General features: G+C 35.8%; 1 protein-coding gene across 2 annotated transcripts in view; it reads right to left on the bottom strand.

Moving 5' to 3' along the window:
• Positions 1-936: 936 nt before the first annotated feature.
• FAM98A (family with sequence similarity 98 member A) overlaps positions 937-13,184 on the bottom strand; it is a 34,755-nt gene continuing 22,507 nt past the window's right edge. The window contains exons 5-9 of one of the 2 annotated variants that reach the window (XM_069072184.1): positions 12,695-12,775; positions 11,758-11,874; positions 5,007-5,174; positions 2,612-2,867; positions 937-2,581 (exon numbers count right to left, since the gene is read on the bottom strand). In XM_069072184.1, coding sequence (XP_068928285.1) covers positions 2,088-2,581; positions 2,612-2,867; positions 5,007-5,174; positions 11,758-11,874; positions 12,695-12,775 — 1,116 coding nt within the window. In that variant the 3' untranslated portion in view covers positions 937-2,087. Of the gene's footprint in view, positions 2,868-5,006; positions 5,175-11,757; positions 11,875-12,694; positions 12,776-13,184 lie in introns of both variants that reach the window. The other variant, XM_069072183.1, reaches the window with a different exon arrangement.

Genomic DNA, 13,184 nt, shown 5'->3' on the forward strand with positions numbered 1-13,184 from the left:
AATGTAAAACCTTCAACTGTAAATATAATTTTAAGCATTTAATGAAAAAAATATCGAGACAAAAATTTTGGAGGCTCAATATAGGGCTTAAGGTCAAGCTGTTTTTCCACAAGTCATACATCTGCATATTTTTCAAGTCATGACCACTTGGAAAAATGTAATGCACTGTATTTAGCAAGTCTTTGGAGAAAACCAAAAATACTTAAAATAATTATAATTACACTTGCTTGACATGTATCAATAGCTACACCCAGTGGCCACAAAGCAGTTATTAGATTATTCTACTTTAGAAAATCCTAGGAAAGGAATTGGATATAGACTCAAAAATGAACTGTATATCTATTGTACATGGACCAGTCTAGCTACACCGGAACAGGGCATCACCAAAAGGTTGGCTATAAAGTGATGCATAGTTTTGACTATATCTTTGGAAGACTGTGTAATAAAAGTTAAAAAGGGGTTAGAATTTATACTGGTGTTATTAAACAATGGTGGCAAACATGTTTCAGTCAATCAAATGGAATTACATTAAAAATGCATCACTTTTAATCATTTATAAAGGCAGCTTGGAAGAGTTGATAAGAGTGAGGGAGATAGATCTGAGCGCAAATCTCTACCGTGTTACTTAATAGCTGGGTGAGTGTAGGAAAGCTACTTAACTCCTCAGAGCCTTGGTTTTCTCATTTGCAAAATGGGGAAAAGAACATCTATAGTATCTATTTCCCAGGGCTGCTGTCAGACTCAAATAATCTATGCAAACTGCTTTGCAGACCTCGGAGAGCTATATAAATTTCAACCATTATAACTAAAGAAAACATGTAACATACTTAATGTACTGTACTCTTATGCAGGATCTTAGGATCTCTAATGTTTTCTGTAACTATTTCAAAAGAATCCATTAACTACAACTAATCATTCAAATAAAGCTCAAACAAAACAGAGAACACAGGATACTTTATTGCTCACCTTTCATACAAAGCACACCTTCAGCCATTTTCTTTCACAGCTTGACAATGTTTATGTACACAAAAACCCAGCAAGAAGCATCATGTGGATTTCAGTAAAGAATAATGTAAATCAACTCAGCCAGGCTTTTGTTTCTGCAGCAATAATAAAGGGCCTCCTCCTCTAGGCAACATCCATCTTCCTACTTGGTAGTGCATTTCTTCAATTACAAAAAAACAAAAACAAAAACAAAACAAAAAGGCACCTGCCCAAAACAAACTATCTTGTATTTGCTGAGCCAGTGGTATTAAACTCGTGCATAAGACAAATCTCAGTTTGCTGATCCTTCTAGTCAATTTCAAGTAAAAATAAGGTTGTAGGAGGAAATTGTTTTGGATGGATGCAGGTCAGTTTGAATTGCTATACTTAACTATATGCCTACATACTAGAAGTTCACAACTTAGCTTGATTTAATGATCTTTGCAGATTTTGGCCATGTTCTAGGTCTTTAGAGTTGAGCAAATGGTAGTTTTTAATTAATAGAAGATAAGGCTACTGAATGTGCTATAAGCAGAAGAGCTCATATAATAGAAACATACCTATCACTTTTATAGTGAAGCAAAAGTGTATAATTTTGCTCTGAATATAAAAGCCCAATTATTAAGAGCAGAACTATACTTGGAAAATATGTGCCAGAATATATAAGCAAAATACATAAAAAGAAATTACTAATATAAAGAAAGAGGGAGGATTTCCTAGCAGAAAATCTATAAAGAATCTAGGAGAATGCTTATTCTTAGAACTGCACATAGAAACCATTGCTGGTACTTTCTAAGTAATTTCTTTAAAACATTATGCAGGTTCTGACGGTGATATTTGTCTAATCATTAAACATACATGGCTATTTATATGTTTCTTTTTTGGTAAATTTTGGTGAAAAGTATGTATTTCTCAAATAAAGAGCATTAACTAAATTCATTAAAGAAAAAAACCCAGAATTGCATATCAACCTATAATTTTGTGCTTAAAGGAGGAATTTCTGGCCATATGTGGTCACATATTAGTTCAACTAGATATTTACCAGGTCTCTAAAATGAAGTTTCTATTACTTGAGCTCTGCTGAAATGTAATCTTTAGTAGCCTCAACTAGAATATTGTCTTCCCTGTCCAAATCCAGAATGATTATATTGATAACCTCCATGCTGGAAATGTTGCTCAAATTGACCCCCCTGATTATAATTCTGGCCTCCTCTTCCTCCCCAGCCTCCACCTTGACCTCCACGACCTCTGCCTCCTCGACCACCTCTCCCTCCTCGACCACCACCACCTCGTTCACCATGATGCCCACCACCATCTTGATATCTATTGTCCTGTTGGTATCCACCACCCTGATATCCACTTCCTGTATATGAAGATGATTGGAAGCCACCATAACCACCTCCTTGGTAGCCACCACTGCCACCATGGTAGCCACCAGCTTGGAAACCTGAATCTCGATAACCACCATCTTGATAGCCACCTCCTCCTCCGCTCCCTCCATCTGTCCAGCCTCCTTGATGTTTATTTCCTCTTCCACCCCCTCGACCTCCATGGTCATAACTACCACGTCCACCTCTTCCTCCTCCTTGTTCATGACCTCCTCGTCCTCCATATGACTGTTCATGACCTCCTCGTCCTCCATATGACTGTTCATGACCTCCTTGTCCTCCATATAATTGTTCATGACCTCCTCGTCCTCTGTATGAATGTTCATGACCTCCACGTCCTCCATATGATTGTTCATAACCGCCTCGTCCTCCTCCTCTGCCTCCTGTTTGCTGCTGAGGTCCATCCTGTCTTTTCTGCCATGGTGGCATCTCTGGAGGTGGAGGTTCAATTTCATTGGGTCTACCACCTCTGTCAGGTACCCTGCCCATCAACACCTAAAAATAAAACATTATTATAAACTATTTTATTTCACAAACAGAAGATAGCTATTATGAAAAATGAATAATTTAGTGGTTATCTTCACCATGCTATCTCCTACACTCTTGATACTGAAATTCATCACAATGCCAGCTTACACATAGAGTACTTTAAGGCAAGCAAAGTTTTCATAGGTATCTTCTTTGATCCTTGCAATAACACTGTGAAGTAGATGTTATTATCATCATCACAATTTTATAGACAAAAGGAAACATAAGCTGAGAAAGAATAGGTGACTTGCCCAAGGTCAAATAATTAACAGATATCTGATGTGAGATTTGAACTCAGGTTTGCCTAACATGAAGCCCAATGTTTCTCCCTCTGTTCACTACACCACGAAGGACCTTATATTTCATAAGCAGAATGAATAATTGAGTTCTAAAACAATACTATCAGAACTCACAGAGAGTAAGGCAGAGAAGGGGTGGGGAAGGAGTCATTTAGTTAAATTTATCATCATGATAGAAAACTAGTTTGTTGACTATTATGGGATGAAGAAGGGTGCCCCACAGCCTCTTTTTAAGTATCTGATGAATAAAAATTCCCTTAAATTTTCTTGGGTGAGACTGTAATTTAACATTTTTCTGACAATATAAATGCTAATAATTTAAAAAAAAATAAGATTCTTTATAAACTTTCTTACATGCAAAGGAAAAAAAAATTGGTTCAACAATCCATACACTAGAAACTAAATGGATAAAAAATATTTTTTGGAGACAGAGTGGTATAGTTGAAGAGAAATGGTCTTATAACCAGGAGGACCAGGGTTCAATTACTGTATCTAACACGTATGACCTTGGACAAGTCACTTTAAGCTCTCTGTGCTTCAGTATCTTCCTTTGTAAAATGGGGACATATGAGGTTATTAACTACCTCAGAGTCATTTTGAATAGAGTTCTTTGTAAACCTCAAAACTACTATGAAAATGTGAGCTTTTTAAAGTGACCAGACTAAGATATGCAATTGGATAGACCACTTATTGAGTTAGTTTATCAGTACATGTATCTTGGGCAAATGTGAACTAAGTCCAGAAATAGATAGGAGGAAGAGAATAGAATAGATTGCAACTAGGAAATAGTGCATCACTTTCAATGAATCCAAGATCTTCCCTGAAACAAAAAGTCATCTTTTAAAAACCAGTATTCTCCCAGTGATGTTTTTTGGTTAAAAATCATGTACCACCATAATCTCTAGAGAATCAAAATTCTAAGTGACTCAGATGGAAAGATGTATGGTAGGAAAAATTAGATAACAGAGTTACAGATTTAGAGCTAGAAGATACCTTAGAAGCACATCTAGTATACTTCCTACCCCATTTTATACATAAGGAAATTGAAGCCTAAGAGGTTAAAATGATTTGCCTAAGGCCATATAGGCTATTAAGTATCAGAGCTGTGATTACCAACCATGTTTATCTTATTTCATATCCACTGTTCCTTTTTAACTACTATTCCACGCTACATGCAGTAGCATCAATGAATGATCAATGTAAATAAGTCATGCAAATAAAGCTCTCTCTCAGAAAATGTATAACTGGAAAAGGAGGTGGGTCAATCCTATAGTCAGAGTAAAGGATAACAGATGGACAGTTCAAGTGCTGCACTGGTTTCCACATGATGCTAAAACAGTAGAGAAAAGCCTCCATTACATTCATAAATTCTTCATTAAGGATTTAAGGAGGACACTGATGAGAATCACACAGAATGAGAATATGAGGAAGAGATGTGATCTGCATCACTGATACATAGAAGAACTCACAGATCTACAGAAGTACAAGATAATTTTAGAAAGGAAGTTACTATAGTGGGAATGCTAAATGACTTATGGTAGCATCTTATTTATGAGTGGAATTTGATCCATCAAATCCTTCAAGGTATATTTTTTATAACAGCAAGGCCATAAAAAGCAATAAGATCATGAAGCATTTTCAAAATACAAGAAACTATTAATTTCCACATTTATAAGTTGTCAATTAAAAACAGGAATCACCTAATGTATATAATTTTTATAATATATTTTAGGTAAGAGTCTAATGACAAAAAAGATACTTTATGTTAATAACTTATTTTGAGAAAAATCTGTCACAAACACCTTACCTTATTGATGGCACAGGCAGTTTTTTCTCTAATAGATCCACTGCTTGTCCTTAAAATCTTTGAAAGATCCTGCCGAGCAGCCAAGAGATGAGCAACAGAAATAGTACTTTTAGCAGATAAGAGTGTGCGTTTTGGTTGGTAGACCTTTGCTAATTTTTCTGTTTGACTCTGTTGAAAGAAAAGAAAAAGACAAATTTGTTTTCAAAATAACAGCTGTACCAAAGAACCGCATGATTAAAAAAAAAGTTACACATGTCCAAAAAGCACAAGAATATTAAACTATGAACAATTTCTTAAGGACTAGGCTAGTAGGCAACTGAAGGAACAGCACAGAATCACAGAAGGTCTGAGCTAGAATGATTCTCAGAGATCATCTAGCTAGTCTGACTTCCTCACTTTATAGAAGAGGAAAGCAGGATCCATAAAGGTTAAGTGACTTTCCCAAAGTTACACTGGGAAAAAAGAGGTAGGGATAATACCTTCCTGGGAATGACAAGGTATAGTCTGAATTAGGATGACAAATATAAACCAAAAATCTAGGCAGGGTGTCAGAATACCAAAATCCATGAGCTAAAATGAGTAGGAATACTAGTTCTGGATTAGTGATACAGGTCTGGGGGAGCCTAACAATAATTGATATAGTGCTTTAATGTTTGCAAAGAACTTTACATACATTTTTTATTTAAGTCTTAAAATAATCCTATGAGGAAAATAAAATGATTATTATTACCCCCATTTTGAAGATAAGAAACTAAGTTAAGAAGGGTTAAATGACCCCTCCTTGCTCACACAGCCAATAAATAAATGAATGTCTAAGGCAGGATTTCTACCCAGGTCTGGCTCCATGTTCAATATTACACCATGTTACCTCTCACATGATATTAGGAAGCCTTTTGGAGTATCATGGCATTAATGCCTGATTCCCTTAAATTTCGGTGTATTTCCACTCCTTGCATTTCTGACTGGATACCAGTGTACTTATGAATAATGTCTATCACACCTCATCCTTATTCAATCACCTCTCCAGGTTACCTAGATAGCATTTCTGCTCCCATAATGGCTCCCTAGATGTCAAGGATTAGTGAGTGGAGTAGTAATAGTGGAAAGCCTCCGTAATGCCAGGTCATTGTAGGCTGCTGGCTCCTAAGATTTCTTTGGGAAATTTACCTTTGTCATTCTACTAGGTATTAGAGATAATGCCATTCACTCTTTATTGTCACTGTGGACAATAAAGGGGCACTGCATCCCTTTGTCATATCCCTCCACACCTAAAAAACAGTTCTGATTATATACAGCTCCTTCTATCAAGCTACATAATTCTTCAGTCCTGGGGCGGCCAGGTAGCACATTGAGTAAGAGCACCAGCCCCAGTGTCGGGATGACCTGGGGATCAAATCCGAGCTCAGATACTTAGCACCACACCCAGAAATAACTGGCCGTGTAATCTTGAGCAAGTTACTTAACCCCAATTGCTTTAAAAAAAAAAGATAATTCTTCAGTCCACTCAGCTTTGGGACTGTGTTCTGTGACTGAGTTACCTGGATCGGTCAGTGGACAAATGAAAACTCACCTAATCCACTATATGTGGCTAGCCCCAAATCATGTTTCACATCCCAATTGGACATCCATAGGGACATAAGGCCTACCCCAGTGGAATCTTTGTACCTCTGCCTTGCCACCAGGCACGCATACCCCAATCTCCCCCACTTTCCAGCTCTTGCTCTGGAAACAGCAATTAAAATGATTTATCATTGCCACTGGAAAGGGTATAACAATATTCTATCCTATGGCTCCATTCATGATGTATATGACTACCTAGATCAAAACTTCCTTCTCTGGCCACCATGTCTTTATATGAGTTATATCTTCTTATCAAACCACAAACACCTTAGGAGCAATGATTTTCTCATTTTTTGAGGTATACTCAAGATCTAACATAATTTAATAATTACGGTATTTAATATGTTCATTTATTAATTTGTTTTTCTGTACCAGAGACGAATGCAGGTATGGGTCATGCAGAGCAATATGGCAATGGGTCTAACTCTCCACAACGGGCTATTGTTACTGTGTATCTGGATATTTAAAGATCAGACCTAAGGTGCATCAATTTCTTAGAACACTAAATTTGCCTGTCAAATCTAGTGTTCACTGGAAAGGTTTTGGGGGCATTTCAGGCGATAAATAAAAGGCATTACCAAGGGATAACCTTTTGAAACCAAGAAAATGCTGGAGTTCTTTTGAGGAGGTGTGTATATTGGCAGAGGTGGGGAAGAGTAGTGCTTATGACATATTTTATGATGCAAAATTATACCCTCTCCTCAATTAGCTTTTCTCCAGTTTGGCAAAGAGTTGGTCTTGGTGTAGGTAGTAAAGGATGACTTGGATTAATCTGACATGATATGTAGGACTTGTAGAAGTAGAGAGGGTAATATGAGGACAAATAACCAACCAAATCATCTAGTAATTCTTGAAATATTGAATCTGTTAACCTTTGAAAAACTGCCAGGATGCTCAAATCACAATGTCTAATATTCATATAGATCTCACTGGATCTAGAAAGCAAGTTTCAAATGAACAATTAGTTTTTTGGGGTTGAGCTGGAAGAGTATGGAGAGAATGCCACCCCACCACCATCACTGGTATAATTAAGTGTACACATATTGATAAATAATTGTGCAGTTTGATGGCCACATATACTGGGGCTAATTAATTCCAGAAAGTCACAGCCAAGACCACCAAAACCTGATCCTCTAGTAGAGGACAAGTTCTCACACAAGCTACAGAAGGGGATCACATATTTTATCATGATTCCTGATATCAGGACCCATAATCCCTGATGGAGACAGCAAATCCACTGGTTAAAAAATCTCAGTTATTTGCAAAAAGGAAGAATCAAATTTCTCTCTGAGCTCTTGAAGAAATTCCCTTTTCCAAGTTGTCCAGAGGCCAGCCTGACCTATCAGACAGGAAGCCATAGAGTAAAGCCTTGTTCAACTCTGTGGGAAATTTCTGTTGGAGATGGGAGATCCGTGAAGAAATTCTAATGGAAAAGAATCCTGCAAAGTTCTTAGTTTACCTGACACAGGACTATGTGGAATTTTAGGTGCTATCCAGGGCTAGGGCCGCTTCTACTAAGACTTGCCTAAGTTAGAATCTCGCAAACACCTTGCTAGAGGTATGAGACAATAAATAACATGGCTTCAGAACTGGACCTTGAATTTTGGAAAGCAGATTTGCCATTATAGTGGTAAGCAATGTGTTCCTAGAGTCAGATAACATTTAGTGTTAGCTAATGTGTGAGAGAGCTAACATGAACCAGCAATAAGATATCTCCTTGGCAGGTGGTAAAAGCAGTCTTCCATTAGGGTTGAGAAGGCAGGTATAATTTGGAAGGAGAGCTATTGCAAAACAAAAATGCAAGGCCAGATTGTAAACATGTATACGTGGAGATACAAAGACTGAAATGAGCTGGTAGACCAGTAACTAGGCTGGGAGTCCATATGATATTAAAAAGTTAAAGTTTAAAGAGTAAAAGAGAACTGACTTTTTGTATGACTTGGCCTGTTTTCCCAGAGATTTAGTCATTTTATAATAACTGCTTGTATTTTCTGCCCCCTGCTGGCATTAATACATCGGCAAGGTCATTAGCAGGGTTTAACTATACATATACTATGTAGATACAGACACAATTCCAAACAATTTTTTTTCTTTTTCTCTCATCTTTAGGTTCCTGTGAAGTAGTAGATAATTTCAGAAGGGACCACATAGACCTCACTGTTGTTAACAGTAACACATCTATACAGTACTTTGTGGACAAAGTATCTTTTATATGTGTGTGTGTGTGTGTGTGTGTGTGTGTGTGTGTGTGTGTGTATGTTCTCATCAGTTTCACAAAACCTCTTTTACATTTTCTTACCTTAAAATAATAATAATTAATAACAATGCAGGGTCCATTTTTTCCAGTAAGACTCTTCTTATAGTCTAATTTTAAAATGTATGCAACTTTTCTTTTCTAAATTAATACATTAAACGTAAGCAAATCATTGAAGTGCTGCCTGATGCCTCATCTGTAGCCCTAGACCTATCCATTTTCTCTTTTGATTTAACAACAAATCATACTACCATCCGAGCATGCAACTCCACTGATTTGCATGAAACAATAAATTAGGAAAGTTAAGCTTTTCTTTTAGTACAGGGGAGAGGAGTCATCTCAAACAGGTAAACTGTTACCATTTCTTCAGATCACAGAAAAAATCACTAAAGTACTAATCTGAGATTCTATCACCAAGAATTAAGGTTCCTACTACTCCACCAACCTCTTGATGACCATCAATAAACATTTACTAAGTGCCAGGCACTGTGCTCAATGCTAAGAATTAAAAAAAGGACCAGTCCTTGCCCTCAAGGAGCTCACAGTCTAATGGGGAAGACAAAAAACAAATATGGAAAAATGAGCTCTATACAGGATAAAAAGGGAATAATTAACAGAGGGAATGCACTAGAATTAAAAGGGATTAGGAAAGACTTCCTATAAAAAGTGGGATTTTAGTCGAATTTATCCCAAAGAAAGAGTTCAAATAGTAGGGCAAAAGTTTTCCTTATCCCCAGGCTAAATTTTATCATTTCTTATTTTACAATCTGTGTCTACTGTTCAACATGGCATACACATGTAAGCCCTTAAAGATTTTATGTACATTATGTTTTTTTAAAATTCCTTCTCTGACGGATTTCTCAGAAGATATTTCAAAGCACTGAAGCATATTCTGCACACAAAATATGTAAAAGTGCAAAATTGCACTTGAAACTATTCTCATTTTGTCACGAATTCTTGTTCTGGTATGGCATATAATCTGACACTACAAAATTATTTTTCCTCCTTCCTTCATTTTAGGTTTTTCTATTCTAAAGTCCTAATGTGATGTCTCGTTGTGGGAAGAAGGGTCTGGATGATATATGTACATTAACCTCAAAAGCCTCAGTATATCTACCTAACACATTTCTTTGGATGCAAGGACCAGTCTAGTTAAGTCTAGACAAGCTCAGTACCAAAACTTGGGAGAAAATAATTTTTTTCACCCATAGCAACTTATGAAGATCACCTCTTAGGGAACAAAGGAGCTGTGATTTCCACTGTTTAAAAAAAAAAACAGATTTAGTACAGTTTAGTCTTTTCTTGATGATTCAGGATTATCACAATGAACATTCATTATTTTACTGTAAGACAATATAATTTTTTTTGTCTATCTTTACGTTTTCAATTTCTTCTCTGTTAAGGCTATTATGATAAAAGCACCTAACCCACTTCTAGTTTGCTTCTTCCAACCATCTATGGACTGGAATACCAGATAACTAATTTTGCTAAAAGATTCATGTCAGATAATGAAAATAATAACATGTTTACATAATGCTTTAAGGTTTGCAATAAGGACTGAGAGTCAACAAAATGCTTTGAGTAAGAGACAAAAGGATAATGGGAATAAAGGTTTTCATTACTAGTTAAAAGCTGAATCCTCAACAGCTGAGCGTTGTCACAAGTCTGATCAATGTGATATTACTCTACTTAATGAAGATCATACTATCTTTATGAAATCATATAAGATTTTAATATGCCTGCTACTATATTTCTCAATAGATGGAATTGGACTCTAAGACAATCTCTGAATCTCTGAAAAATCTTATATTTCCTTCAAAGCCCCTTTAGCATAGCATAATGATAGGCCCAGATCAAGTGTTGTTCAGTTGTGTCAGACTCTTTGTGAGCCCATTTGGGGTTTTCTTGGCAACAATACTGGAGTGGTTTGCTATTTCCTTCTCTAGTTTGTTTTTCAGATGAGGAAACTGAGGCAAACAGGGTTAAGTTACTTGCCTAGGGTCACACGGCTATAAACTGTCGAAAGCCAGATTAGAACTCAGGTCTTCCTGACTCCAGGCTGAGTGCTCTATCTACTGTACCACCCAGCTGCCCTTCCAGATTAAGTACTCAGTACATATCTGCTAAATGCAACAGAAGAAACTTCCAACCTAGGAAAGACTGTTAGTAATCAAAAGAATCCCTCCAGCCCCTGCCACCTCTCCCCCATAAAAAATAAACAAAGAAAAGAAACTAAAGGGATCAAACATTAGGCTTTAACTAACTCCCTGACCTTGGACAATTCATTTAACTTTTCTAGTCTTTGATTTCTTTATCTGTAAAACAAGGGAACTGTACTAGATGATCTCCAAGTTCTCTTCAAGTTACTATGATTCTATAAATATCCAGGCTTAACTGTCAAACAATTAGATAAATGTAGTTATGAGAAGGCTTTACATATTTAATTAAAAAATAACCTAAGAGTAAGATAATTATAATCCCTGCTTCTTAGTAGGCTAGTTCATTTTCAGAGGGGAAAACTAATTAATGCATTGGCAAAAATTAAGAAAATGTACATTTGGAAAAATTCACGTACGAGTCAATAACGCATTCCCAATTCAAAGTTTGGAGGAAGAAAACCCCTAAATTCCACCAGATTACCTTCTTTGCGAATAAAAGCACACTACTAACATTTTAAAAGGCAATTATTAAATCAAATAAAAATTTAAATAGTTTCAAAGAAACGTCTACTGACTCATTTTTCTAACTTGAAATATCTATTTATAACTCATTCTAACTTGAAATATCTATTTTGAAGAGAATAATGTGAAGAAATTGGCTATCCTACTTTAAAGTTGTGTCTTTCAATTCTCTGTTCTTTTATAGTGCCATGTATACCTTAGCTCTGTCTGACCAGCCAAATGACTGTACGGTGACATCCAGCCGTTTCACTAAAAGCTTTCTTCGAACTTCATATTCATTGGTTATGGCTTGGTTAACCGCTTCTATTTTCTCCTAGATAAAAAACAAAACAGTCAATATTAGTTGAAATGCTCAACTTTACCTAATGTTAACTTGTATCATACTAGAAGTTAACTGTTTTGATTTTCTCCTTTTAATACATCAAATGAGATAATTTAAATCCTAACAAATTACATTATGATTACACTTCTAGTTAAATTCAAAGTACAAGATAATAATAGCTTACATTTATATAGCAATTTATGGGGAAGAGGTATCCTCCCCACACCTTGTGAACTGGTTAGTACTATGCACTGCTAAGTAACTCGTCCAAAGTCATACAGCTGGTAGTTACAATACTAACTTCAAACATGTTACTCTTTCTATTACACCATTCTGTCTCTCAGTACGATGACAAATATTGAAGAATGAGAACACTGAACTTCAAACAATAGATATAAAATTAGATTTTTATGTTTGTTATTAATTTGTAAGCACTCTGGCTTAAAAAACAACAGGTAACTTATAACCTACTTTGATTTAAAATTTCTTACACTGAATTGACCTGATCAAATATTTTAAAATTATTACCTCAAATTTAAACTAATCTTAGGAGGTCTAGACAAATTAAATTCATGCAAAATTTTACTGTCTGGTGTCCCTATTCTTAGGCATATACTTTTAATGCTAAAATAAATGAAAAGCTTGGGGAAAACCCTTACTTTTACAAAAGAAAAAGTACCTTTAGACTAGGTTTAGATTCAGTACTCCTTAAAAGATATTTTAAGAAAAAAGTTCAAAAAGCATTATTTTTAATGTCAAAAACATGAAATGTATCATGTACCAATTCACCTCCAAATTAACCCCTACATACCCAGTGAGCTGGTCCCATTGTTTTCTTCAACAAAGGCTTTCCCACATGATTAGGAGGAACTTTTGCTAATGTTTCCTTTAACTGAAATAAGTAAATAAATAAAATGGGTTAAAGAAGATTTTCCCCACCTTCAAAAAGCTTCTTCACATACCCTTATATCAGAAGATCCTGATAACAGAAAGGTAATCATGATTAAACCTAAAGATCAACGAAGGTCCTAAAGTAGGTGGGAATGAGGGGAATCAGAAAACTGGTTACCCTGGTTCTTGTCCCACTATATTTCCCTGCTCAATTATCAGAGAATATGTATAATCTATAACATGGATAAATTAGGGCTCATTTTTATACTGGAAACCACTCCTGCATTATTTTATTATGGTACTCCTTATTGTACTCTTATTTATACTTAATTTGCAAGTAGCACATTAAGAAAAGCATAAGAAGAAAATAATGTGATATCAATCTTTATTCTGCTTCATAAATTAATATT

This window comes from Petaurus breviceps, unplaced genomic scaffold (genome assembly GCF_028583685.1).
Source record: "Petaurus breviceps papuanus isolate PSGF00001 unplaced genomic scaffold, PetGlider_PUasm1.0 90845, whole genome shotgun sequence".
In the NCBI taxonomy this organism is placed as follows: Eukaryota; Metazoa; Chordata; class Mammalia; order Diprotodontia; family Petauridae; genus Petaurus; species Petaurus breviceps.